This window comes from Tupaia chinensis, unplaced genomic scaffold, assembly GCF_000334495.1.
Source record: "Tupaia chinensis unplaced genomic scaffold, TupChi_1.0 Scaffold146604_1, whole genome shotgun sequence".
In the NCBI taxonomy this organism is placed as follows: Eukaryota; Metazoa; Chordata; class Mammalia; order Scandentia; family Tupaiidae; genus Tupaia; species Tupaia belangeri.
The window spans coordinates 1534261-1561309 of record NW_006206460.1 but is presented as its reverse complement, the minus strand read 5'-3'; the positions used below and the strand labels follow the sequence as shown (position 1 = coordinate 1561309).

General features: G+C 38.6%; 1 protein-coding gene across 1 annotated transcript in view; it reads left to right on the top strand.

Annotated features, from left to right (window-relative positions):
• The first annotated feature begins 1513 nt into the window (after window positions 1-1513).
• Window positions 1514-27049, top strand: part of LOC114006256 (zinc finger protein 717-like) — a 28766-nt gene continuing 3230 nt past the window's right edge. The window contains 4 exon segments of the mRNA XM_027768484.1: window positions 1514-1690; window positions 5756-5899; window positions 24430-24556; window positions 24844-24936. Coding sequence (XP_027624285.1) covers window positions 5885-5899; window positions 24430-24556; window positions 24844-24936 — 235 coding nt within the window. The 5' untranslated portion in view covers window positions 1514-1690; window positions 5756-5884.

Below are 27049 nucleotides of genomic sequence, written 5' to 3'. Positions count from 1 at the left end.
TCCAGCCAGACTTGAAAAACATGTTCAAAACATTCTATTCCCAAAGAGTAGAATATACATTCTTTTCAAGTGCACATGAACATTTTCTGTAATAAACTCTATGCCTAGCCATTAAACAAACCAAAACAGTATGTTCTCCAATAACAAGAGAGGAGACTTGAAAATTAGGAACACAAAAAATTAAACTCAAATATGTGGAAATTAAACATCACACTTTCAAATTATCACTGGGTCAAATAAGAAATCAAAGGGAAATTTGAAAATACACAGAGATAAATAAAAATATAGACATGACAATCAAAACTTATAGAAAGTAGTGAAAACTGGTTAGAGGAAGGTTTACATCTATGAATAGTATAAGAAAAAAAATCTCAAATCAGTAATTTTATGCTCCACCTAAAGGCATTGGGAAGACATGAATAAATGAAACATAAAGTAGGCAGAAAGAAGCAAGTAGTAAAGATTATTGCACAACCCAATAAAAAAAAAGTCAAGCACGATGGAAAAACAATGAAATGAAAAGAATGTTTGCAAAAGGCCAAGTAATTTGACAAATGCAGTTACAAATGCAGTGTGGGTGCATGACTGTGAAGTGAGTTGTTGGAGGCAGTGAAGGAAAATAAAGGTAAGTATTGATGCCAAAAATAGTAATACATCCGCCAGTGATCTTTTTTTCCTTTTTCTCCCTCTTTTCTTCTTATGGTATAAAAGGTTATCTAGATATGCATTTGCAATTCCAGAAATCTGTTGTAACTTGTTTTGTTGTTACCCAAGACCGCTAAGTAAGCTTCCGCGAATAAATCTTTGACTCCCTCACAGTCTGGTAGCCAGAACGTGAGAAGCTCCTATGCAGAACTTCTTGCTTAGTTTGTGGCAGAAACCAGGGAAGGAAAGGCAAAATTCAGGTTTATCCTTATACAACACACGCGTGCGCCCCACACAAATAAATAAAAGATTTGACATGTTACGGAGAGAAGGATCTTCAAGTTTCTGGGCAAATAATGATCAGACGTTGGAGTGAAATTGGTGCAAGGATTATGGAGTTCACCTTCCCTATGACCGTACCATTTTATTACATTTGCAGCAGAGAAGTCTTTCCGACTGTGTGCAATCCACTAAAGGCTTACAAATTAGTTCAGGGCGTGAGAACAAACATCTTTCATTGGTTGGGAATAAAGTTGCCTAACTAAATTCTTGCTCGTTAACGAATTTAACATATTAATAGAATATTATTTGTATGTTTTACAGTGCATGTGTAAAAGAATAGTCATGGGTTTTATAACAGCAATAATAGAACGAAAATATGAATAAATTAATACCACTGACTGGTCTCTATTCGAATTTCCCCATTCTTCCCACAACGTTCCATGTTGCCAAATGACGATGTAAGGAAGGCCTAAATAGAGCAATAACTCATCCTGCAGGTCCTGACCTCGTGGTTACGAGATTCGCTGGCAAAATAAACACCGCCCCTCACTGCATTGTTCCCAGCGGAGGAGCCCAGGGTCTGGTGGGAAATGTAGTCTGTCCTTGTCACCCAGCCCGCTCAGAACGAGAGCGGCTCTTCCTGGCTCCTTCTGCGCACGTGCAGCTCCGCCCCTTTAACGCCATCTCAACCCGGAAACTGCAGTCTGTGTGTCTCCAGGTTCTGCTTCAGCAGCCTCGGGGGTTGGAACTTGTGAGCTCGGAGGTGGGTGTTAGGGGGAAGGAGGAGACGGCGGGGCATCCTGGGTGGGCCACTGCCCATCACTCGGTGGGAGAAGGACGCCGGTGGCTCTCCAGCGAGCGGGGCAGGGTGGCAGCGCGAGCCGCAAGCCTGGGCGGACCGGGGCAGCTGGGACTGTGCGTTTATAGCCCAAGTCTCTTAGTGACTGTCTCGTCAGGAGACGGGATGTGCGCTTCCAAATGGACGCAAGCTGCCGACGCTCCGTCTCGTCCGAGGTGGACAGGGAATCGGGGTCGGAGAGGGCTCTGCCTGCGGACAGCAGCAGCCTGGGGTGGGCTAGGTGCTTGGGTCTGCGGTGGTTGGGTTTCCAGCCCCGCCACTGCAGGATCTGGTTCCTCGCGCCCGTGACATTCAGTCTATTTCTCTGTGCAGTGTCCTAGTGAGATGCCCCAGGTCCCAGAGGAAAAATGGGAATTGTGTGCAGAGCCACTCTCTAACAGTTGTATTTACGGGCTTTCGTGATGTCTCTTCAGGAAGGGCCGTTTCTAGGTCCTGCACTTTGTAACCTGCCTAGCGCTCGTGTTTAAGTTTCTGGAAGTTTATGTAAGACCTAATTTCCAGGGACAGCGAGTTCTGACAGAGTTTGGACACTGTTCCGTTTTCTTTGGAAAGTTAGGAAATTTGAAAGAGGGCGCCCTAGGAATAGGACTCTGACAGAACACCCTATGGCCTGGACCCGCTCCTAGTGCTTCCGAGGCAAAAGTATCCTAGAAAAGGTTCAAGTCTGGGACCAGCAGTTAGCCTAATGGCTATGTCGCCGTGGTTCGCATCCCGGGCCCGAGTGGCTTAAAACTCACGCTGTGTGCGTGCGTGCCCAAGATCCCAAGAGGAGAATGGAGAAGGAATTGCGGCGTGACCATCCCCCCTGGAGGGTGATTTCTCGCTTTCTGTCTCTGTCTCTCTCTGTCTGTCTGGTGAGCGCACGCGCCCTATAGCGAAAACCTCTCCAAAAAAAAGTTAAAGTCCTACCTTTGTATGGCCCAGGCAACTACTGGTCCTACTGCCTAGATGGATAAGATCTGGGGGACCAGCATTTGGCTTAATGGCTATGTTGCTGGACTCCCATGTAGCCTACCATGGTTCGGGTCCCGTACCTGGTGGCTTAAACTCACGCCGGGCACGTGTGTATGTGTGCCCAAGATCCCGAGAGGAGAACGGAGGAGAAGGGATTGTAACGTGGCCATGCCCCCTGGGGGGGTGATTTCTCGCTTTCTGTCTCTCTCTCTCTGTCTTTCTGGCGAGCGCACACGCCCTGTAGCAAAAACCTCTCCTAAAAAATAAAAAAATAAGATCTGGGTGATTCTATGTCCTGAAGCTATCTGTGACTGAGTACTACTGAAGATTTAGGCCAGATTTCAGAAAGGAGAGATGAATTTGAGGATAGGTGAGAGGGACCTAGGAAATGTTAAATATTTCAGAGGCCTTTAAGGTGTGTTCTGGGGTGTCACATACAAGAGGATTTTTCCACAGAGCTTTCTAAACACACTCCCTTTTCTTCATTCTTGCTTCAGGAATTGTTTTTAGAGTCTGAAATCTCTCAAACCTAATCTGTTGCCAAATCTGGCATACAGAGATAGGCTGGATTCTCCCTCTATCTTGTTAGCTCTTCCTGGTCCTTAGGAAGAATTTTTTAGGTTCTTTCTACGTTATACAAAAGATGGGGAAAAAATTAGATTTGAGGAGATTAGTGACATACTTATGGTCACATGATATGTAAATGTCAAGAATCCTGACTTTTTGGCTAATGTTACCAATGTTGTCATATTAGTGCAAACTGAGTGTTTATTTTTAAAATTATTTTTGTGATGATGAAGTCAACTTCGAACAAACATTGCTTTAATGTATCTTATCTTAAATGTCCCTTTTTATCTCCAAAGCTTTCTGTGGATTAATAGTGTTTCTCTCTTCATCTAAGTAATCTGTTTCTAAAAGTCGAATTCTGCTAGAAAAAAGGAGCCAATTTTATATGATTAAAAATGGGAAGATTAGACTGTTTCACATATCTGTTTCAAACCAATAAAAGGTAAAGCACAATACAATTCCTTCATATAAATAACAGACAAGTATGATGTAAAAACTTAAAATGTAGTGTGATCTCCAGATTATTGCTTTGTTTGCTTCACATGGCTTCAACCACACTGAAGTCTGTCTATTATAGTTAACATTGTCCTTTTCAAAACTTCAGAGGTGGTTATGAAGTTCTATTTATTGAATTTGCCATGTAACTGAAAACTGTCTTTCTCATTCCCAAATCTGTTAAAAACATTGAGTTTCAGGACATAGAGGCATCATTAAGTCTGTGCTGTGTGAAGAATCAACAAACATTTGTTGGCTTAAAAAGAACTGTTTATTTTGGGAACCAGCAGTTAGCGTAATGGCTATGTCGCTGGACTCCCACATAGTCGACCGCAGTTCGTGTCCCGGACCCGGTGGCTTAAAACTCACGCCGGGTGCGTGTGCGTGCGTGCCCAAGATCCCGAGAGGAGAATGGAGGAGAAGGGATTGCGGCGTGACCATCCCCCCTGGGGAGTGATTTCTCGCTTTCTGTCTCTATGTCTCTCTCTGTCTGTCTGGCGAGCGCACGCGCCCTACAATGAAAATCTCTCAAAAAAAAAAAAAAAAGAACTGTTTATTTTGATTTGTGTTTCTATGGACCAGCAATTGAGCTGGGGCTCACCTGGAAAATTCCTATGCTGGCATTCCCCAGCATCACGGATGAGTCTCCAGTCACCTGGTGCTTTGACCGAAGCTATTTGATTTAAATCCAGTGGTTTGTGGATTCCAGGCTAGGCTCTCTGTCTCTAACAAATAACCCCATGCCTCTTCATATTAATGTGTCACTGTCCTAGAAGGCGTGTACCAGTAGGCAAGAACTTTTCAAACCTGTAATTGTGTCACATTTATCTATATCTATGTCCTTTTGGCCAAAGCATGTACCAGTAGGCAAGAACTTTTCAAACCTGTGATTGTATCACATTTATCTATATCTACGTCCTTTTGGCCAAAGCGCATCAATGATAAAGCACAGGTTATTGACAGAAGAGACTATGTGAATATGTTCATTTGGAACTATTTCTGAAACAGTGTGTTGTGAGAAATGTACATGTACTTTTTTTTTTTTTTTGAGAGGTTTTTCTATAGGGCATGTGCGCTCGCCAGAAAGACAGAGACAGAGAGATAGAAAGCAAGAAATCACTTCCTAGGGGGGATGGCCATGCCGCAATTCCTCTCCTCTCGGGGTTTTTGTTTTTTTTTGGGGGGGGGGAGAGGTTTTCGCTATAGGGTGCGTGTGCTCGCCCCACAAAGAGAGACAGAGAGAAAGCGAGAAATCACCCCCAGGGGGGATGGTAACGCCGCAGTCCCTTCTCCTCCATTCTCCTCTCAGGATCTCGGGCACACATGCACATGCACCCGGTGTGAGTTTTAAGCCACCGGGTCTGGGACGCAAATTGCGGTCAACTACGTGGGAGTCCAGCGACATAGCCATTATGCTAACTGCTGGTTCCTTCCTCTCAGAATCTTGAGTGCACATACACACGACCCGGCATGAGTTTAAGCCACCGGGTCTGGGACTTGAACTGTGGTCGACTACATGGGAGTACAGCGACATAGCCATTACACCAACCGCTGGTCCCTACATACATTTTTTATTATATAATTGGTGAAAAATGCATATTTTCCATGAAATGTAGGTCTGTGAAAGCAAGAGGTATTGCAGTGGGAAGACTTGTAGGAGTCCTGTGTGGCATCTCCATGTTAATAGGAAACTAACGCACATAGCTTGTGTGTGTTTCTATAACATTAACAATTTTATTGAAGATACAATGTTTATTTCTTTGGTTGAAATGATTTCTTTAAGGTAAACATAAATTGTTGCTAAGAAGGGTGGTAATGTATGTTTTTATTAACACATAATAAATTGTACTTTATTCTCTACCAATTAATGTACTTATGAATACATCTTCAAAGGGGTGTTTGTTGCTCTTCTTGGATGAGTGACTATTTTACCACAGTGTTATTTTTTTCTAGGAAATGAGTAGAGTGTTTTGAGCAGAAGAATCTTGGACCAACCCACACCAGTTCTCTTATGCCCACTCCATTTACCTTCTTTCTCCACTGTACTTCTGGAGTCCTTTCTGTTTCCAGGTGAAACAAAACATGACTAAGTCCCTGGTGAGTTGTTTATTCTTCACTTTGTTTTATTTTATATTTTATGAACTCTGGAGTTCATAAATTAAAATGGAAAAGTAGAAATAAGTAGAGCTCATCTTCAGGGAAATGTACATAAATAAAACAATGGTTGGCATAAAGTTATAGGCTGATTAGAGATACGTCAGTTGGGTCTCTGGCTTTACTGATGCCATCAAAAAAAAAAGGGCAGACACATTTGTTACCTGATTGGAATAGAACTTAATAATAGAACATGCTAAATTCTCATTGACCATAAAAACTGGACACAAAGTCTAAAGCATCATCTTCATTGGAAACATACATGATGTAGTAGAAAGCTTCTAACTACCAACCTGGAAGTAACCCTTTAACATTCCATAGTTAAAATAGTTACCTAATGGTGAAGCAAAACTCACATAAGTTTTTCCTTGAGTTACCAAAACATTGTGATCCCTGGCCTTTTGGAGGTTAGTACGTGGTTCATGGGTAAAACCTGGAACATCTGGTGGATTGAGTGGACCACAGATTCTTAGATAACACTCCATACATATTTCTCAGCTCATGTATACATGCAGATTCTATAGCAGACTATTCAAAATTACATTTTCTGGGGCCAGCAGTTAGCGTAATGGCTATGTTGCTGGACTCCCACGTAGTCAACCGCGGTTCACATCCTGGACCTGGTGGCTTAAAACTCATGCTGGGTGCGTGTGTGTGTGTATGCCAAGATCCCAAGAGGAGAATGGATGATAAGGGATTGCAGCATGGCCACCTCCCTGGGGGGTGATTTCTCGCTTTCTGTCTCTCTGTCTCTGTCTTGTCTGGCGAGCGCACGTGCCCTATAGCAAAAACCTCTAAAAAAATAAATTATATTTTCTGGCAAATATCCCCATTGTTCATTTGCCTTTTAACCTACTCATTGTAGTTCTAGTTCAGTTCTTCAAAATCTTACGAATAATCTAAATTATAGTTATATTCATGACTATTCTCTAGTCTTTGTCATACTTGAATCTTCTTCTATATTTAAAACTATCATCTGTGTGGGGCCTGCATAGTGATTGGGGCACTGGTTTCTCATGTGGCCAACCACAGTTTGAGTCCTGGACCTAGTGGTTTGAAACTCATGCCAGGCGTATTTACGCCCAAGATCCTGTGAGGAAAATGGAGGAGAAGGGAGTGCAGCATGACCATGCCCCTGGGGGTGATTTCTCACTTTCCATCTCTCTAGTGAGCACACATGCCTTATAACAGAAATCTCTTTAAAAAAAATCAAATAAAGGAACTGTCGTTCGTGATCTTCTGGAAATTCTTCTCTGTTAGTTCCTGTGGTGGCCTTTCTGATGACTTCTCTGATTCTCTGAAGTCCTCTGCTTTCCTCTGTTCCTTAACATAGCTCATGGATGTGTACAGTCTTGGGTCCCATTTTTCTCAGACCAGCAATTCTCTTGACTAATTTAGCCCTTTATGGTTTGCACTGTTGTTTCTCTCTAGCTTGGCCCTCTTACCTAGCTTGTAGCCCATAGGTCCAATTGTCGAATGTGTCTTTGTAGCCATCCTAAAACACCTCAAGCTCAACAAATCCAAAATGAATAGCACTTCACCTCATTTTCTTTACGTATGGTATCACTACCGTACAACCAGTGACCCAACCCAACAAAAAGGGGTTGTTCTGGACTCCTCCCTCTCTTTTAGGTATAATCTCTTCTGGTATCAACTCTTTGTTCCTTTTATTCTGATACATGTATACATTGTCAGTGTAGGGGGAGGAGCTGTTGGTACTCAACAAATACAGTAACTTTGTTTGTTACATTGGAAATGTCAGTCTTGGAGGAACCTGAGGGACAGCTTGCTAAGTGACAAATTTTAATTCCTCATGAACTGTGCATTTATTCAGCAAGTGTGATGACATCCTTAGGATACTATAGGGAGAAAGGATTCAAGAGTTAGGAAAACACATTTTGAAAGAGATTCAGTAAAAAGATATACAAAGAATAAAAACAAGCAGACTTTCATAATTTGTACCTTTTACTTTTATAAATTTATGTCGGTGATTCTGTCTGTAGATTTTATTACTGTATAATTTTATGGGGTTTTTCATTTTCTTTTATACATTCAGCCACATTATTTAGTTTACAAAGTGAATATTTCAACATGTGAACATTTCTCCCTAGTCCAGTTGATAAAACTATAAAATTATCTTCAACAGATAATACCACATTTCTTTTTCCCATTAATGCTTTGCCTCTCTATTTTTCTTCTAAATGTCCTTCCTCAGACTATTCTTTCACACACACTATCTGGGATTCACATCCATTTACTGTGGGTAGTTTATAGTTCAGAAAGATCTATTATGTTATCATATTCCATTAAATACTGTTTTTTTTTTTTTGTCATTTCAGTTATCCATTTAAAAATGAGTAAGAAGGGCCATTCAGGTTAAGATGGCTGGATTCTATATGGCTGACTGAGTGGTTCAAATCCCAGACCCAATGACTTGAAAAATAGGCTGTATGCATGGGAACCAGCAGTTAGCGTAATGACTATGTCGCTGGACTCCCACATAGTTGACCGGAGTTCGTGTCTCGGACCCGGTGGCTTAAAACTCACACCGGGCACGTGTGCGTGCGTGCCCAAGATCCCAAGAGGAGAATGGAGGAGAAGAGGTTGCAGCGTGACCATCCCCCCTGGAGGGTGATTTCTCGCTTTCTGTCTCTATGTCTCTGTCTGTCTGTCTGGCGAGCACACGTGCCCTATAGCGGAAAAAGAAAAATAGGCTGTATGCATATGCCTACATGCTCGATATCCTGAGAAGCAAATAGGAGAGAAGGAATTGTGGTGTAACCATCCCGCTGGGGGGTTATTTTATCTTTCGCTCTCTCTTGTGAGCTCAGTGAGCGCCTTGTAGCCAAAACAAACAAATTCATTAATTAATAGAGTAAGGGAAAAGTGGATGTGTCTGTGTCATAACTATTAGATTGTCTGGAAGGTTATGATATGTTTTTCTATGCAAAAATGCCTCATGACTTTCCCAGAAACCCAATATGTTTATGGAGTAGAACTGTTGTTAATAGTTAGTTAAGAAATAAAATATGCCAAAATAGTCCATTGAACATTTTAAATGTAGAACTTGTCTTCTCAGATCTACCATAAAATATGAATTGTATTTTAATATTCATTGAATTTGGGCCTAATATTCAATATAACCCTAAATGATACCTGTCTTATATTAAATGATCATATTACAAAAAAGGGAAGGAGAGGAAGAAAATTTTTGACATGCTAAAAATGTAATTGTCATGTCCAAAAATTTCCTTCCTCTCCTTCCCTTTTTTGTAATAAGAACATTTCACTTAAGAGCTAACCTCCTAACACATTTTAAAAAAAATCATTTATTTCTTCCATGAGAAAAAGACAAAGAAAGAGAAATAGGCACCTACCACATGGTCCTCATGCCATGATCCCCACCCAGCCTGAGCTGACTGATCATGGTACGCATGTGCCCCTCCAGTGTGTTCAAGGAGTCCCAAAATGTGACCTGGGGACTTTCCCTGTGTGGGACCTGTTTCATTACTACCACACCACTGTCTAGCCCTTCATGACAAGCTTTTAGATACAATATGCAGTACAGTATTAACTTCATGCAATATGCTGTAGAATAGATATCTAAGACTTAATCAAATCACATAAGTGAAACTGACTTCAACTGCTCCAATTCCCCTTTCCCTTTTTTGGGGGGGTGGGTGGGTGAGTGGTTAAACATTTATTTATTTATTTATTTATTTACTTAGTTACTTACTGGGATTTTTCAAGCTGCCAGGCCTGAGTCTTGAACTGCAGTTGGCCATCTAGGAATCCAGCACCTTAACCACCACACCATCTGCTGGCCCTTTCCCTTTCCCTTATTCCCAGTTAACCACCACTTTAATTTATGCTTTTCTTTTTTCTTTCTTTTTTTTTTAAAGAGAGAATTTTGCTATAGGGCGTGTGTACTCACTGGAGAGCGACAGAGAGAGAGAAAGTGAGAAATCACTCCCCAGAAGGAAGGGCCATGCTGCAATCCCTTCTCCTTCGTTGTCCTCTTGGGATTTTGGGTACACATGCACAAACACCCAGCATGAGTTTTAAGCCTCTGGATCAGGGACTTGAACCATGGTCTGTTACATGGGAGTCCAGCGATATAACCATTATGCCATCTGTTTGTCCCTAAATTATGCTTTTCCAAGTTTCCTATTTTAGATTTCTGATGTAAGTAGGAACATTTAGTACTTTCATGTCTGGCTTATTTCACTTAATATAATGTCCTCTATATATATATCCACCACACAAATGGCGTGGTTTCCTTCCTTCTAGAGACTGAATACACTTCCATTGCATGTATATACCACATTTTATCTGTTGTACTTTTAGGTTGTTTCTGTGTGTTGGCTTTTCTGAATAATGTTGTAGCAAACATAAAAATAAAGATGTTGCCTCAAGATCTTGATCTTAATTCCTTTGTATATGTACCCAGAAGTGTGATTACTAGATTATAGTAGTTTAATTTTTTAATTTTTTAAGAAACTGCTATACCATTGCCCATAGTGGCTCTACCACTTTACATTCCCACTCAGTGTACAAGGCTTTCCTTTTCTCCTTGTGTATCTTGGATTTTAACCTTTTATCAGGTACACAGTTTGTCAATATTTTCTACCAATGCATGCTGTTGCCTTTTCAATTTGCTGATTGTTTCCTTTGTTGTGAACATATTTCCTAATTTTTCTTTCTGATTTCTTCTCTACTTCTTTTGTTTAGGAGTGTGTTTTCTTTTTTCATTTCTCTTCTATTTTCTTCTCTATTTTGTAAATGTTAGAAAATATCTATAATCAGGCCAGCCCTGTGGCCTAGTGGTTAAGGGAGCTGGATCTCACATGGCCAAATGCTTGGTTTGAATACCACCTACAGCAGGTGGAAAAACATGCTGGGTACACATATGCATGTGTCCCCCAAATCTCTATAGGATGGAGAAATAGAGGAGAAGGAATTGTGGCGTGACTATACACCATTAGGGAGTGCTTTCCCCCCTCTGTGTCTCTCTCTGGCTAGTGCACATGTCCTGTGACAAAGCCTAAATAAATAAATAATCTATTAATCCATCATCACATTCAATGATTTTCTTTGGTCATTTTCAATCTGTTGTTGAGGCCATCTAGTGAATGTTTCAGTTACTATATTTTACAACTTTATTATTTATGTTTGGCTCTATCTCCATTTATAACACATTATCATTTTATATGATGAATAGACATTTATAAACAGCTTAACAATCACCAGCTAATTATAGTATTAAGGTCACCAGTGAAATTTTTCGGTGACTTTTTAAAATCAGTATTTGCCATTTTCCTGTTTGTTTTTTTTTTTCTCACATGGTTAATGATTCTGAATTATTTCCTAAATACTGTGAATCATATCCTGTAAGTATCAAAAGTCTTTTATTCCCCTGGTAAGTGGTTTCTGTTCTACGAGACAATGCTAGACTGTAGGTAGATTCACACTCCCAACTCAGTCTCCCGGCTTTGGTTGGCGGCTGTTATCTCAGTTCATTTGTTTCAGCTTCTAGGAGATTTTGAATCAATTTTTGTATTTGTAAAAATGTGTTGTTTTCATTAGGATGATCTTAGTGTTCTGATTCAACAAAAAATGATATCTCCAGGAAGCAGATTCTTCGTATCCATTAAAATGGTGTATCTTGTCTTTTGTTTAGCTTTTTTATATTTCCATCATAATTTTTCTGCCTTCACACAAGGTTTATCTTTCTATTGTAAATGTATTTTTTTTTATTTTGCTTCATTGCTATCAGTGCAAGGGTCCTTGTACTTAAATATTATTACAGTTAGGTATTCATAATTTATTATTATGATATTTTAATTTTATGGACAAGTTTCTAGGTGATGTTCTTGATTGTTCACTTACAAATGATCTACAAATCTTCATCATTTTAACTTGTATCTCTTCTGAATGGCATTGTTAAATAGGGATTGTGCTGGATCATCTTCAGTCTTGTGTTTTCTCATTACTTGTTTCACTGGCTTTGTGGGTAAGAGACTTAACTCATGTAAATAATTTTTTATTATAAACAGAATAGTTCTTTTGTTTTTGTTTGCTATAGGGTGTGTGTACTGCTGGAGAGAGAGAATGAGAAAGGAAAAGTGAGAAATCACCTGCAGAAGGGATGACCATACCATGATCCCTTCTCTGTTTTCTTCTTGGAACTTTGGGCATGTACACATGCATGACTGGAGTGATTTTCAAGCTACCAGGTCTGGGACTTGAACCATGAAGTCAGACACATGGAATCTAGTTTCCTTAACTTCTACACCATCTGCTGGCCCACAGAATGGTACTTTTTAAGGTTGGTCTTATTTTTATTGCTAAAAACTAATTTTAGATGGTCTAATAAAATATACACTTAAATTTTTAGAACCATTTTAATTTCACAACAGAATTAAGAGGAAGGTACAAAGATTTACTTTGCATGTTCTATCCCTGCATTGTAAAAGTGATACATTCTTACAATGATATCAGTGGTCCATTTGTTACATGATAAACCTACATTGACACATAATCACTGAAAGTCAGTTTCCTTTCAGGTCCACCTGGTGTTATACATAATGTATGTTTATACAAAAATAAAATTACATGTATTTAGCACTCCATTACTATATTGCTATACTGATTGCTTTTTCTTTACGTTTTCGTATAGGTGAGTCTGCTTGCCAGAGAGAGAAAAAGTACCCTGCCCCCAAGGAGGATAGGAATGTTGTAATCCCTTCTCTATTATCCTCTTGAGATTTGGGACATGCTAGTACAGGCACCCAGAATGTTTTTCAAGTTGCTGGGTCCCGCGCTCAAACTGCGTAGTCGGCCACCTGCCTTAACTACTACACCTGCAGCTGGCCTTATACTGATTATTTTTACCAACCTAAAAATATTTTGTGTTCATCTCTCCCCAGTCCTTCAACTTTGGAAGTCATTCTTCTTTTTACTTTCTCCATAGTTTTGTCATTTCCAGAATTTTATATAATTGGAATCATAGACTAGCCTTTTTAATCATGTTTTCTTTTTCTTAGTAATATGATTGTAAGATCCCTCAATATTTTTTCTTGGCCTGTTGACTCATTTTCTTTAGTGCCAAACAATATATCATTGTCTGGGTATACAGCAGTTTATCCATTCATCTACTGACGGACATCTCATTTTTTTTCCCCCAAAGTTGGGTAATTTTAAATAAACTTGCTGTAAATATGTTTGCATGTTTTATCCTGGTAGTAGTTTTCCACTTTGGGTAGAGTGTTATTTCTGAATCATATAGTGTGAGTACTTGAGTACTTTTGTAAAACAAAACAAAACAAAAAAAAAAACATAAAGAAAACAACTTCTAAAATCTTCTAAAGCATTTTGCATTCCTATCAGTGAATGAGAATTCCTTGAATTATCTCCAAATCATGATTACAGCCTCCCTCATGTCCCACATCCTAACCTAGTAGTCAGAATTCCAGACTTTGGTCATTCTAGTCTACTCATAACTTGTTGCTTTAATATGTTTTTCCCTTTAAAAAATGTAATGTAGTACATCTTTTCATATCTTTGTTTCTATCAGTGTGTCTTTGGTTAGGTATCTGTGAAAGTCTTTGACCCATTTTATTAAACTGGATTGTTTATTATTGTTGAGTTTTAGACTTCTTTGTAGGTTTTGGAGAACCATTCACTAGTAGAGGGACAATTATGCATGTATTATTTTTTAAATGATTTAACTTTATTTATTTTAATTTGACCAGAAAGGGACAGAAAGAAAGAGCAAGATGCCAGGTTCAGGACTTGAACCACGGTTGGCCATGTGAGAGTCCAGCGCCCTTAACCACTGCTACCTGTCAAACCCCTAATTTCACTTGTCTTCTCATATCTTTTGTAGTGCAAAACAAGTTTTCTTTTTTTTTCTTTAAATAATATATTTTATTTTATTTTAATTTTTTTATACGTTCAATCACTATACATTACATAGCTTGTGAAGTGATTTTTCTAACATTAGTACGTTTCACACCAGACCAGTTGGGATTGCTATACACATTCTCATCAACAGATAATAACCCATTTCTGTGTCTCATAAGTGTCTTGCCTCTCTGCTTTTCTCCTTAATGTCTTTCCTCACACTCTCCTCCTCCTCCCACCCTCTTCTCACACTGTATCCAGTATCCATAAAGATTTTCCATGTTTCTATATCCTCTTAATCGTTCAGTATCAGCCATAGAGTATGGACAGTCCGTATATATTAAGAGGAGACATACAGTGTCTCTCCTTCATAACCTGGCTTGCTTCACTCAGCAGTAAATCTTCCATATTCATCTACTTTCTAACAAAAGTCAGGGTCTTTTTGTTTTTTTATGGCTGAACAGTATTCCATAGAGTATATGTGCCACACTTTTTCAATCCATTCTTCCGTTTGTGGACATTTGGGTTGATTCCATGTCCTAGCAATTGTGAATAATGCTACAATCTGTTTAATAGATGTGCAAGCACTTTCCCACTAAGCGTTCTCCTGTCCTTTGGTTATATATCTGGGAGTGGGATTGCTGAATCATATGGTAGTTCTATTTGTAAATTTCTATATTGTTCTCCACAGTGGCTGGACTAATTTACATTTCCACCAACAGTGTAGGAGAGTCTCTTTCACCATATCCCTGACAGAACTTACCATTTTTTGTTTCTTTAATCTTAGTCATTCCGACAGGGGTTAGGTAGTATCTCATTGTGGTTTTGATCTGCATTTCCCTTATGATGATGAGGGCTGTTGAGTATTTTTTCATGCCTTTTGGCTGTTCATATGTCTTCCTTAGAGAGGTTTGGTTTTTTTGGTTTTTGTTTTTTTTTTGAGTAAGCAGTTTGAGTTTCCTGTGTATTCTGGTTATCAGTCCCTTATCTGAAGCATAGTTTATAAAAATATTCTCTGATTTTGAGGGTTATTGATTTACACTAATTATTGTGTCTTTTGCTGTGTAGAAACTTCTTAATTTGATGTAATCCCACTTGTCTATTCTTGAGATTATTACCTATGCTTTAGGGGTCTTATTAAAAAAAAAAAAAAAAAGTAGCCTACCACAATGTCTCACAGAGTTTGTCCAGTTTATTTCTACCAATAGTTTTACTGTTTAGATCTTTGACCCACTTTCAGTTGATTTTTTTAATGATGAGAAATAGGGATCCAGTTTTATCTTTTGATAGGTGGATATCAACATTTGCTAAAGGAATTTCTTTTTTCCCAACTGGATGGCTGGTGCCCTTTGTAAAAAATCAGTTGGTTGTATGTTTTAGAGTTTATTTCTGGGATCCCTATTCTGTTTCATTGGTTCACCTGTCTGTTTTTGTGCCAATGCCATACTGTTTTGATTATAATAGCTTTGTAATATTTTGGGAGGTCAGGGAGTGAGATGCCTCCTATTCCACTCTTCTTGTGCACGATGGCTTTGGCAATACAGGGTCTATTATGATCCAGACCAATTCTATGATCGTCTTTTCTGGATCTGTGAAAAATGTCTGTGGTACTTTGAATGGGATTGTATTAAATATGTAGATTAATTGGGGTAGAATTGCCATTTTGGTTATATTCTTCTGATCCAAAAACACGGGATGTCCTTCAACTGTTTTGTGTCATTTTTAATTTCTTTCTTTCTTTTTTTCTTTTTAACCTTCTACTGGTTTTCCCGGTGGAGATCTTTGACTTCCTGGGTTTGATTATTCCTAGGTATCTTATACCTTTTGTGGCTATGGTGAATGGAATTACTTTCTTCAGTTCTGTCTCGGTCTCCTTGTTGTTTGTATATAGAAATGCTTAGACTTTTTTATGTTGTTTTAGTATCCTGCAACTTTACTTTATTCATTTATTATTTTCAGGTTTTTCCTTCATGGATACCATTGGAGATTGTATATATACAATCATGTAATCTGCAAATAGAGATCATTTCACCTCTTCTTTTCCCATTTGAATACCTTTTATTTTGTTCTTTTTTTCTGATTGCGTTGGCGAGGACTTCCAGTAATATATTGAAAAGGAGTGGAGAAAGTGGGCATCCTTGCCTTGTACCAATTTTAGGTGGAAAAGCTTTTAGCTTTTCAAACATTCAGAATGATGGTAGCTATGAGTTTTTCATAGATAGCTTTTATTGTGTTGAGGAATGACCCTACTCTGCTGATTTCGATGAATCTTAATCATGATGGGATGTTGTATTTTATCAAACCCTTTTTCTGCATCACTTGATATGATCATATGGTTTTTATCTTTCTCTGTATTAATATGGTGTATTACATTTATGATTTTGCATATATTGAGCCACCCTTGCATCCCTGAAATAAAGCCTACCTGGTGGTGATGCATAATCTTTTTGTTTATATGTTGTTGGATATGTTTTCCTAGTATCTTGTTGAGAATTTTTGCATGTATATTCCTCAGAAGTATTGGTCTATGGTTTTCCTTCCTTGTCATGTCCTTGTCTCTTTTAAGGATAAGGTTGATGGGTGCTTCATAGAATGAATTTAAGAGTATTTCATTCTTTGGGATCTTTAGAAATAACTTGAGTAGAATGGGGGTTAACTCTTCTTTAAAAGTTATGTAGAATTCAGAGGTGAAGTCATCAGTACTAGGGCTTTACTTTCTTGGGACATTATTTATTACTGATTCAATCTCGTTGTTATGGGCCTATTCAGGCTTTCTATGTTCTCCTGATTCAATCTTCATATATTTTTATTTTCAAAAAAATTTTAATACAGTCAATTCCAATGTCACTTAGCTTGTAAAGTGAATATTCCAACATGAATACATTTCTCACCAGTCCAGTTGGGAATACTATACATGTTATCTTCAAGAGATAATAACCCATTTATTTGTTCCATAAATGTCTTGCCTCTCTATTTTTCTTCATAATTTGCTCATGCTCTCCTTTTTCTCCCACCTTCTTCCCACACTATATCTGGTATTTATAATTATTTTCTATATCCTCCAGTCATTCAGTTTTGGCCATAGAGTGTGAACACTCGGTATATATTGAGTGGAGACATACTTTCTCTCTCCTTCATAGCATGGCTTGCTTTCACTCAGCAGTAAATCTTCTGTAGTCATCCACTTTCTGTCAAAAGCCAGGGTCTTGAATTTATGGCGGAATAGAATTCCATAGAGTGTATGTGCCACACTTTTTTAATCCATTCCTCTGTTCATAGACATTTGGGTTAGTTCCATGTCTTAGCAATTGTGAATAATGCCACAGTAACATCGATGTGCAAGGATTTTCTGATTAAAAATTCTTCTGTCCTTTGGGTAGATACCAAGGGAATGGGATTGTTGAATCATATAGTAGTTCTATTTGTAGATCTTTGAGAAATCTCTGAAATCTCTAGATTGTTCTCCACAGTGGCTGGACCAATTTACATTCCTACTAGAAGTGTAGGAGAGTTCTCCTTTCAACACACCCTTGCGAGCACTTATCTTTTTAATTTTTTTAATCTTAGTCATTCTGTCTGAGGATAGGTGATATCTCATTGTGGTTTTGTTCTTCATTTCCCTTATAATGAGGGATGTCGAGCATTTTTTTCTTATGCCTTTTAGCTATTCATATGTCTTCCTTAGAGAGAGGTTTTTTCAACTCACTACCTCATCTTTTAATTGGGTTGCTCATCTTTTTATTGGGTTGCTCATCTTTTTTTTTTGAGAAAGCTGCTTGAGTTTCTGTGTATTCTGGTTACTGGTCCCTTATCTGAAAAATAGTTTACAAAAATATTTTCCCATTCCGAGATCTGCTGATTCAACTCATTACTTGTCTTTTGCCATGAAGAAAGTTCTTGTCTGATGTAATCTCCCTTGTCTATTTTTGGGATTATTGATTGTATTTTGGGGATTTTATTTAAGAAGTCTTTGCCTACCCCAATGTCTCCCAGAGTTTCAGTAGTTTTATTGTTTGAGGTCTTAGGTTTAGATCTTCGATCCACTTCAGGTTATTTTTTGTTAATGGTGAGAGGTAGGGGTTTAGATTAATCTTTGTGCAGGTGGATATCCAGTTGTTTCAGCACCAGTTTGCTAAAGAGGTTTTCCTTTTTCCACTGGATTGACTGGTACCCTTTGTCAAAAAACAGTTGGTTGTATGTTTGAGAGTTTATTTCTGGTATCATCATATTAATCCATTGTTCCACCTGTCTATTTATGTGCCAATACCATGGTGTTTTGATTATCACAGCTTTAGAGTATATTTTTAGGTCAGGGAGTTAGATGCTGCCTACTCCACTCTTCTTGCCCAGGAATACTTTGTCAATATAAGGTCTTTATGATTCCAGATAAATTGTATGATTGTATTTTCTACATCTGTGAAGAATGTCTCTGGTACTTTGGTAGTGCATTAAATATGTAGATTTATTTTGGTAGAATTGCCATTTGATTATACTAATTCTTCCAGTCCAGGAACATGGGCTGTCCTTTCTATTTTCTGTGTCATTTTCAATTTCTTTTTTTAGCTTCTCATGGTTTTCTTTGTGGAGTTCTTTATCTTCTTTGGTTAGATTTATTTCTAGGTATCTTACACTTTTTGTGGCTATGGTGAATGGAATTACTTTCTTCAGTTCTATCTCAGTCTGCCTGCTGCTCGTATATAGAAATGCTATAGATTTCTGTGTGTTGATTTTGTATCCTGTAACTTTACTATATTCATTTATTGCAGAAATTTTTGCATGGATACCATTGGGTCTTTTATGTATACAATAATGTCATCTGCAAATAAAGGTAATTTCACCTCTTCTTTTCCTATATGAATGATATTTATTTTATTCCATTTTCTGATTGCATTGGCAACGACTTTCAGTACTATGTTGAAAAGGATTGGAGAAAGAGGTCATCCTTGTCTTGTAGCCGTTTTTAGCAGAAAATCTTTCAGCTTTTCCCCCATTCAGTATGATCTTTAAAAATAACTTTTGGATCTTTAGAAATAAGTTGAGTAGAATGGGGGTTAACTCTTCTTCAAAAGTGTTGTACAATTCAGAGTTGAAGCTATTAGGACCAGGGCTTTTCTTTGTTGGGAGTTTATTTATTACTGATTTGATCTCATGGCTTGTTATGGGCCTAGTCAGACCATCTACATCCTCCTGATTCAATCTTGGTAGATTATATGTGTCCAAGAATTAGTTCATCTCATCTCAACTTTCTTATTTGTTGGCGTATAGTTGTTCATAATATCCTCTAATGATGTTTTGCATATCTGTTATGTCTGTTGTTATATTGCCTGCTTCATTGTGAATTTGGTTTACCTGATTCCTTTCTCTCTTATTCTGAATTAATCTAGCTAGTGGTGTATCAGTTTTTATCTTTTCAAAGAACCAGCTTTAACTTTAATTTATTTTCTGTAAAAGTTCATGTATTTTCTATTTCCTTTATTATTTAAATTCTCCTGGAGTTTTTTGTATTTTTTGCTGTTGCTTCTCTGATTCTCTGAGGCATTAAGTTGACCATTTTCTTGGTTATTTTTGAATTCTTATTTCTGTGTGTCTGTGTTTAGTTTTCCTTGTATAGTACTCCCTCAAGAACTTCTTGGAGCACTGGGTTCTTGGAGCGCTGGGCTGGTATTGGTAAATTCTTTCAGGTTTTGTTTATCTGAGAATGTTCTTGTCTTTTTTTCCCATATGAAGGATAATCTTGCCATGTACAGTATTCTTGGTTGAAACTGCTTTTACCTTAACACTTTGAATATATTTTCCCATTCTTTCCTTGCTTGCATTGTTTCCAATGAGAGGTCTGCTGTTAGCCTGATCGGATTATCTTTTTTTTTTTTTTAGTAGAGATTTTCTGTAGGGCGCGTGTGCTCGCCATAAAGACAGAGAGAGAAAGAGAGACAGAAAGTGAGAAATCACCCCCCGGGGGGGATGGCCACACTGCAATCCCTTCTCCTCCATTCTCCTCTTGGGATCTTGGGCATGCACGCACACGCGCCTGGCGTGAGTTTAAGCCACCAGTCAGGGACTCAAACCACAGTCGACTACATGGGAGTCTAGTGACATAGCCATTAAGACAGTGGCTGTTCCTGGGATATCCTTTGTTGGTAACTTGACACTTCTCTCTTGCCAATCTTAGCATCTTTTCTTTGTCTGTGGTTTTGGTCAATCCGGCTATGATGTGCCTTGGAGAAGATCTTCTTGGGTTGATACTATTTGGGGTCCTTTGTATTTCTTGGGACTGGATCTTTGAATGCCTCTGTAGGTTTGGAAAGTTTTCAAATATTTCATGGAACAGATTGTCAATGCCCTTAATAGTCCCTTCACCTTCTGGAATACCAATTATCTGGATGTTTGAGTGTTAAGTAATATCTAGTATTTCTTGTATATAATTCTCATTTGGGTGGTTACTTTCTCAGTCTTTGTGGTGGATTTTTCTAGGTCAGTGATTCTGTCTTCTACACCTGAGAGTCAGTCCTCTGTATGATTTAGTCTACTTTTAATACTTTCAAGGGAGGTTTTGATTTTCTGTATTGCACCCTTCATCTCTAACAGCTCTGTTTCATTCTTTTGTATGATATGTATTTCCTTTTTCAGATTATGCAAGAACTTCCTCACCTCCTAGAAATCATCAGCTCTTTTCTCCTGTGTCTTCTGGAGTTCATTGTCTCTCTTCTCTTGCATCTCTGTTAGCTTTGTCACTATGAATATTCTAAATTCTTTATCTGACATTTCCATGAGTCCCATTGTACTGTCTGTGGTTGAAGAGGAGTTATTCTTTTCCCTTGGAGGAGAGGTATTTTCTTGCTTTCTTATATTTCTAGTGCCCCTGTGGTGATTTCTGGTCATTGGATGTGTTGTGCATTTCTTCCTAATTCTTTGAAGTTCAATCTTGGAGGAGGTGATCTGCAGTCTCTCTTTTTCACTCTTTTTCTGTCAAATTCAGTGGGAATTGGGGAATATTCTGACCCTAATAGTAATCAGATATTTGGATACTGTTCACTTAGACCTGCCTAGACACTCAGTTCATAGAGGCTGAGCCACCAAGGGATGAAATTAAAAGAAAAAGGAAAAGAGAAGAAGAGGAAAGGGAAAAAAAACCTATAAAAAAGAAAAAAAGACAATAACATAATTTTATATTTTAAGAGGCAAAAAATTGCCACGTGAAAGCAATATTTCACAGCTGAAAGGAATATTTCACAGCTGAAGTTCATTAGCCATCTCCGAATGGGCTTTGGTTTGTGCCTCTCCTAGAAGGGAGTAAGGGAAAAGGCATGAATGAGGAAGTTAAAGGGGGGCTTCAGAGCCCAGAGAATACTTTACCTTAAAATTTTTTTTTAAAAAAAATGAAGAGACACAGAGAGATAGAGAGATAAAGGGAAGGAGACAAAGTTTGCCCTACCAATCTAGAAATGGATATGGGGGGGGAGAAGTCTCAGAAGAAAGTCTTCATTTTTAGTCCCTGAAAGCAATATTTCACAGCTGATATTCAGTAGCCTTCTCAGAATGGGCCTTGGTTTGTGCCTCTCCAATCTAGAAATGGATCTGGAGGGAGAAGTCTCATCAGGAAGTCATTTTTAGTCCCTGAAAGCAATGTTTCACAGCTGAAGTTCAGTAGCCATCTCAGAATTCCCTTTCCTATAATTCTCTATCCCATATGGATCCTGTGTGCATGCTTATGTGCCTGATGTGTTTTCCTAAGCTGCTTCCAAGCTCCTATATGTGGAACCAAAAGCCCTGTCACTTTTTAAAAAGTGACTTCTCAATGTCTTTGTGAGTAATCATATATTTTCCCCCATAGAATTATGAATTATGATGAATTATATCATAGGCATCTTAATAATTGAGTTTTTCTTTATTTGTGGAATAAATACAAAACATTTCTTCTCAGTCTTCAAGATGTAAGTTGACTACTCTTTCTCTAGCAGTAAATAGTGTTTTCTCAGGATTCTTGCTTGTTCTTTTTCTCCTTGAGTCTCTAGGTTCTCTTCAATTCATTTGATTCACTCTGATGACTTCAAACACCACTAAAATTCTCTTTTCTTTTTTAAAATTTATTATTATCATAATCTTAAATATTTCAGATACGATTTGTCCAAATCTTTCAGTTCTGTCCATGATATTCTTCCATCTTTGTGGTTCCACTTTAGGGCGCCAGTACCTGATTAGCTGCAGTCATGCAGATATCCTTCAAGTAAGCTTCTCTTTTCAGCCTGTTCTCAGCAAATATGTCCCAAAGTGGTTCCTCCTTTCTTCTTTTTCCTCTTTTTTGGGGATTACTTCCTTATTCTTTATCCTACTGCTCTGTATCATTATGTAGGTGCTCCTGTGTCACCCTGTTTTTTTCCTCTCTACCTCTTCCTTAAGCCCCTCCCCATTCTCCTGGGGGATGATCTTAAAATACAGATCTGGTCATGTAAGTTACTTGTTACATTAGTCGCCTGGTAGATCGAAAAGTGACGTTTTTCACCCTGGAATGGACACAAGCAATTCTTTATCACGTAGGAAGTCTGGGGACACTTACATACATCCTTTTAATTAATAAATAAAATTGTATTGGTGCATAACATTTTCAGTGTTGGAATTAGATTTTTTTCCTTTCGTTTTTTTTTGGAGAGGTTTTTGCTATAGGGCATGTGCACTCGCCAGAAAGACAGAGAGGGACAGAGAGACAGAAAGTGAGAAATCACCTCCCCCCAGGGGGGGATGGCTATCCTGCAATCCCTTCTCCTCTATTTTCCTCTCAGGATCTTTGGCGCACACGCACCTAGCATGAGTTTAAGCCACCGGGTCCAGTACTCAAACCGCCTTTGACTACATGGGAGTCCAGCGATGTAGCCATTACACCATCTGCTGGTCCCTCTAGATATTTAAATGGGGCTGACCCCATAGCACAGTGGTTGAGCACTGTTCACAGGGAACTGAATTCCACATGACTGACTGCAGTTTAAACCCTACCCCCAGGGCCTTGAAAAACATGCCAGGTATATGCATGAGCATGTACCTCATCCGACAGGCAGGAGGAATGGAAAAAAAGATTGTGATGTGACCATACCTCATGGAGGGTGCTTTCTGTCTGTAATGCACATGTGCATGAGTGCACACACTCTCTGGCAGTTAAACATTTTTTTAAAGCAGAATAACTATATAATCATTTTCCTTTGGTAATGTATTTACTTATGATGTAGAATAATTCACCTTACATGGTGGTGTACATGGTTATGTTAACATTAACTTGGGGACCAGCAGATGGCATAATGGTTATGTCTCTGGACTCCCATAGTTGACTATGGTTTGAGTCCTGGACCCAGTGGCTTAAAACTCACACTGAGCATGCTCATGCGTGTGTGTGTGTGTGTGTGTGCCCAAGATCAGAGAGAATGGAGGAGAAGGGATTGCGGCGTGGCCGTCCCTTTTGGGGGTGATATCTTGCTTTCTCTCTCTCTACCTCTTTTGTCTCTTTGGTGAGTACACATGCCCTCCAGCAAAAACCTCTTTAAAAAAATTTAACACGAATATAATATGTTCTCTGCGCTCTTGCAACTCGACTTGTACTGTTGCCTCGTATATGTGAAAACAGATTCACGTGGAAGAGCTGAACATCTTTAGATTGTTCGTGAAGTGCAAATTCATAATTCCAAATAGAACTACATTTTCTACTCATTTGTTGTCTCAGTCTACATTTAACTTGTGTCTAAATTAACCTATATAACATTTTCTATATATATTTATGCTTATATCTTTTATAAGATCAGAGGCTTCTTGGAAGAACCGATTGCTATTCATACTTTTATTTCTTGAAACACAGATAGTCTTTATCTATAATGTGAACTTTGTAATAATATCGTGAGTTCTAAGTCACCGGGTCCAGACGCGAACCTCGGTCGACTACGTGTGAGTCCAGCGACATAGTCATTACACTAACTGCTGGTTCCCTTCATTGTGATTTTTTGGTCTCCTACCAACAGTACAGAGCAATCTGCATCGCATATGGTAGACTGTACTACTAGATTTCTGTTCTTTTTTTAAAAAAATTATTTGTTTTAGGGACCAGCAGTTAGTGTAATGGCTATGTTGCTGGACTCCCACGTAGTCGACCACAGTTCGCATCCCAGACCCAGTGGCTTAAAACTCATGCCAGGTGTGTGTGCATGCGTGCCCAAGATCCCGAGAAGAGAATGGAGGAGAAGGGATTGCGGCGTGGCCATCCCCCCTGGGGGGTGATTTCTTGCTTTCATCTCTGTCTGGCGAGTGCATGCGCCCTATAGCAAAAACCTCTCAAAAAAATTTATTTGTTTTTAACTTTATCTTTTTTTTTTTTTTTAAGTTTTGCCATTAGCTTACCAGAGAGAGAGACACAGGGAGAGAGGAGAGAGAGAGAGAGAGAGAGAAAGTAAGCCACCAGGTCCAGGCTCAAACCACAGGCAGCCATGTGGGAGTCTAATGCCCCAACCATCACACCACCCGCTGGCCCCGAGATTTCTGTTCTTTCAATCTAGGACTGATGATCTGAGTTGAGTAGAAATGTGTCCTTACAGGGGTTGGTGTCATTTGAGGATGTAGCTGTGCATTTCACCTGGGAGGAGTGGCAGGACCTGGATGATGCTCAGAGGACCCTGTACAGGGATGTGATGCTGGAGACCTATAGCAGCCTGGTATCATTGGGTAAGTGAAACTCCTCTGTAACTCACAGGAGCAACACTTTCTTTTTTATTGGTCTGTAACTCACAAGAGCAACAGTTTCTTTTTTATTGGTAAATAGAAGAAACGTTTATAAGGTTTAATGATATTTAGCTGTAAGCTTCCAGTCCACAAAGTATGTATCTCACTCCTTGCTCATACAAGGTTCAAATTTCCCCTCTGTTACACAGCTTCTGAAGACTACTTGTCGTCATTCTTTAAAGTACTGACATAGCAGCTTAGCACAGTCCTGCGTTATTTCCCATTAACAGGACATTGTATTACCAAACCTGAGGTGATCTTCAAGTTGGAGGAAGCAGCAGAGCCATGGACAGTAGAAGAACCCCCTAACCAGAGCCTCCCAGGTCAGTCAGCACATAGTGGGCAGGGAGGCCAGGAAGAGCAGAGCCCAGCAGATGATGGTTATGTTGAGATTTGTTCTCCCATTTTCTCTCAGATCTCAGACCTCAAACAGTTAGACTGAGTGCATCAAACATGTGTTTACATGCATTAGTCTCCAAGGAAGGCTCTCACACATATAGTCCCATCTTTTATTTCACTAATTACCTTCTTATTTTTACTCAAAATCTTAACTCTGACCTCCTTCTTCTTAAACATTTTTTATTTGTTCTTTACTGTCTTAATATATTCAGTTGCTCTTTTTCCCTTTATTCTTATGGACTGTTTTTTTTTTTAGACATTCATTCATCCATATATTTATTTTTAGTACATTTTAAGTAGGTTTTAAGCACTGGTAAATTTTACAGTTCTACTTAAAACATCAGTGGGAGGAGGATAGGAAATGGCAGAAGGTGAGAAATAGGGAATCAAAAATATATATATTTATTAGAAACAAGGAATGGAAAATTGTTTGTTGATGTCAACATTGTATGATTAAGCCACTATACGGTGTATTCTAGATGGGAAATCACATTTTTGTATGCTGTTATGATGTTTAGTGAATAAATATAAAATAAAAACTCATGCCAAAAAATATCAGTGATCACAATAATGTCCCTCTTTCATCTAATTTACATTTTGATGAAAAAAGATGCAAGAAAATAATATATGTTAAGTAGTTAGATAAGAACCATGAGGGACACTTAATTGTTGAGAGAGAAAGAGGGAGAAATGAGATGTGATCATTTAGGAAGAATAGTCAGATGAGACCATTTTAAATATTGTTTACTTTAGCATAGCTTCAATTCAAGTTAACGCTTCCAATTTGACATATAATACATACGTGAATATAAAAATCAAAATTAGAAAGTGAACATCACTATTGGAGATACCAATTTGAAAATCAGCTCAAAGTTGGTATTTAAAGTCAGATTTATAAAGAGAGTTCACTTAGAATGTTAAGAAAATGAAAAAAAAAAAATCAGGAACAAATACTGTGTACCACAGCATCAAAAGTTATGAAGCTGAGGAGGACCCAGCACAGGGTCGTAGAAAGGGGTGGTCTTGGAGTAGAACCAAGAGATTCTGGGTTCTAAGGCCAAGTGAACCAGATCTCAGGAAAAGGATTTTATGTGGAAGTGCTTAGATTTCTGTGGATGGTTTAAAGTTAGATTCTCATTTCTTTGTGGAAATCATTCTAAAGCAAGAGAGAAGAAGAAATGTATAAGAAAAGAATATAAAGATATCTATTTAAACACACACACATTTTGCTATAGGGCCAGTACACTTGCAGGAGTGAGAGAGTGAGAACCAGATCTCAGGAAAAGGATTTTATGTGGAAGTGCTTAGATTTCTGTGGATGGTTTAAAGTTAGATTCTCATTTCTTTGTGGAAATCATTCTAAAGCAAGAGAGAAGAAGAAATGTTTAAGAAGAGACTATAAAAATATCTATTTAAAACACACACACATTTTGCTATAGGACCAGTACACTTGCAGGAGTGAGAGTGAGAAAGCATTCCTCTAGGGGGATGGCCACTGCAGACTTTTCTCCTCTTGGGATTTTGGGTACACACACACACACGTGCCTTACATATTTTCCAAGCTCCTGGGTTCAAGACTCAAACCATACACTCAGCCATGTGGGATCCAGCTGCCTTAAGCACCACACTGCCAGCTGGCCTGAGACTCCATGTTCTATGAGACTGGGAAAAAACAAACTTTCTAACTCATAAAAGAAAAGCCTCAGGAGTGCATTATCAGGCAGGAGTGTGTGTACCAGAAATTGGGGGAGAATACCAGGGCTATCAGTCTGAGAATAAGCCATAAAAAAAACTTCCAAAAGATGGTGTTTACAGCCTATGTTGCAGAACCAAGTGCTTTAAACCAGCAGGGAGATGCCCAGGGTGCTGGACTTTAACTTGTTGTACTTGCTAGTGTTCTGAGAAGCAAACAAAGGTTAGGAGTTTATAGGAAGCCATCTCCTTCTAGTGTGGGGTGAAGAGATTTTGTATTTGTAAAAACCTCCACCTGTCTGTAGCCATTTCTATGAAAGAGTGAAAACTAAACCAAAATACAGA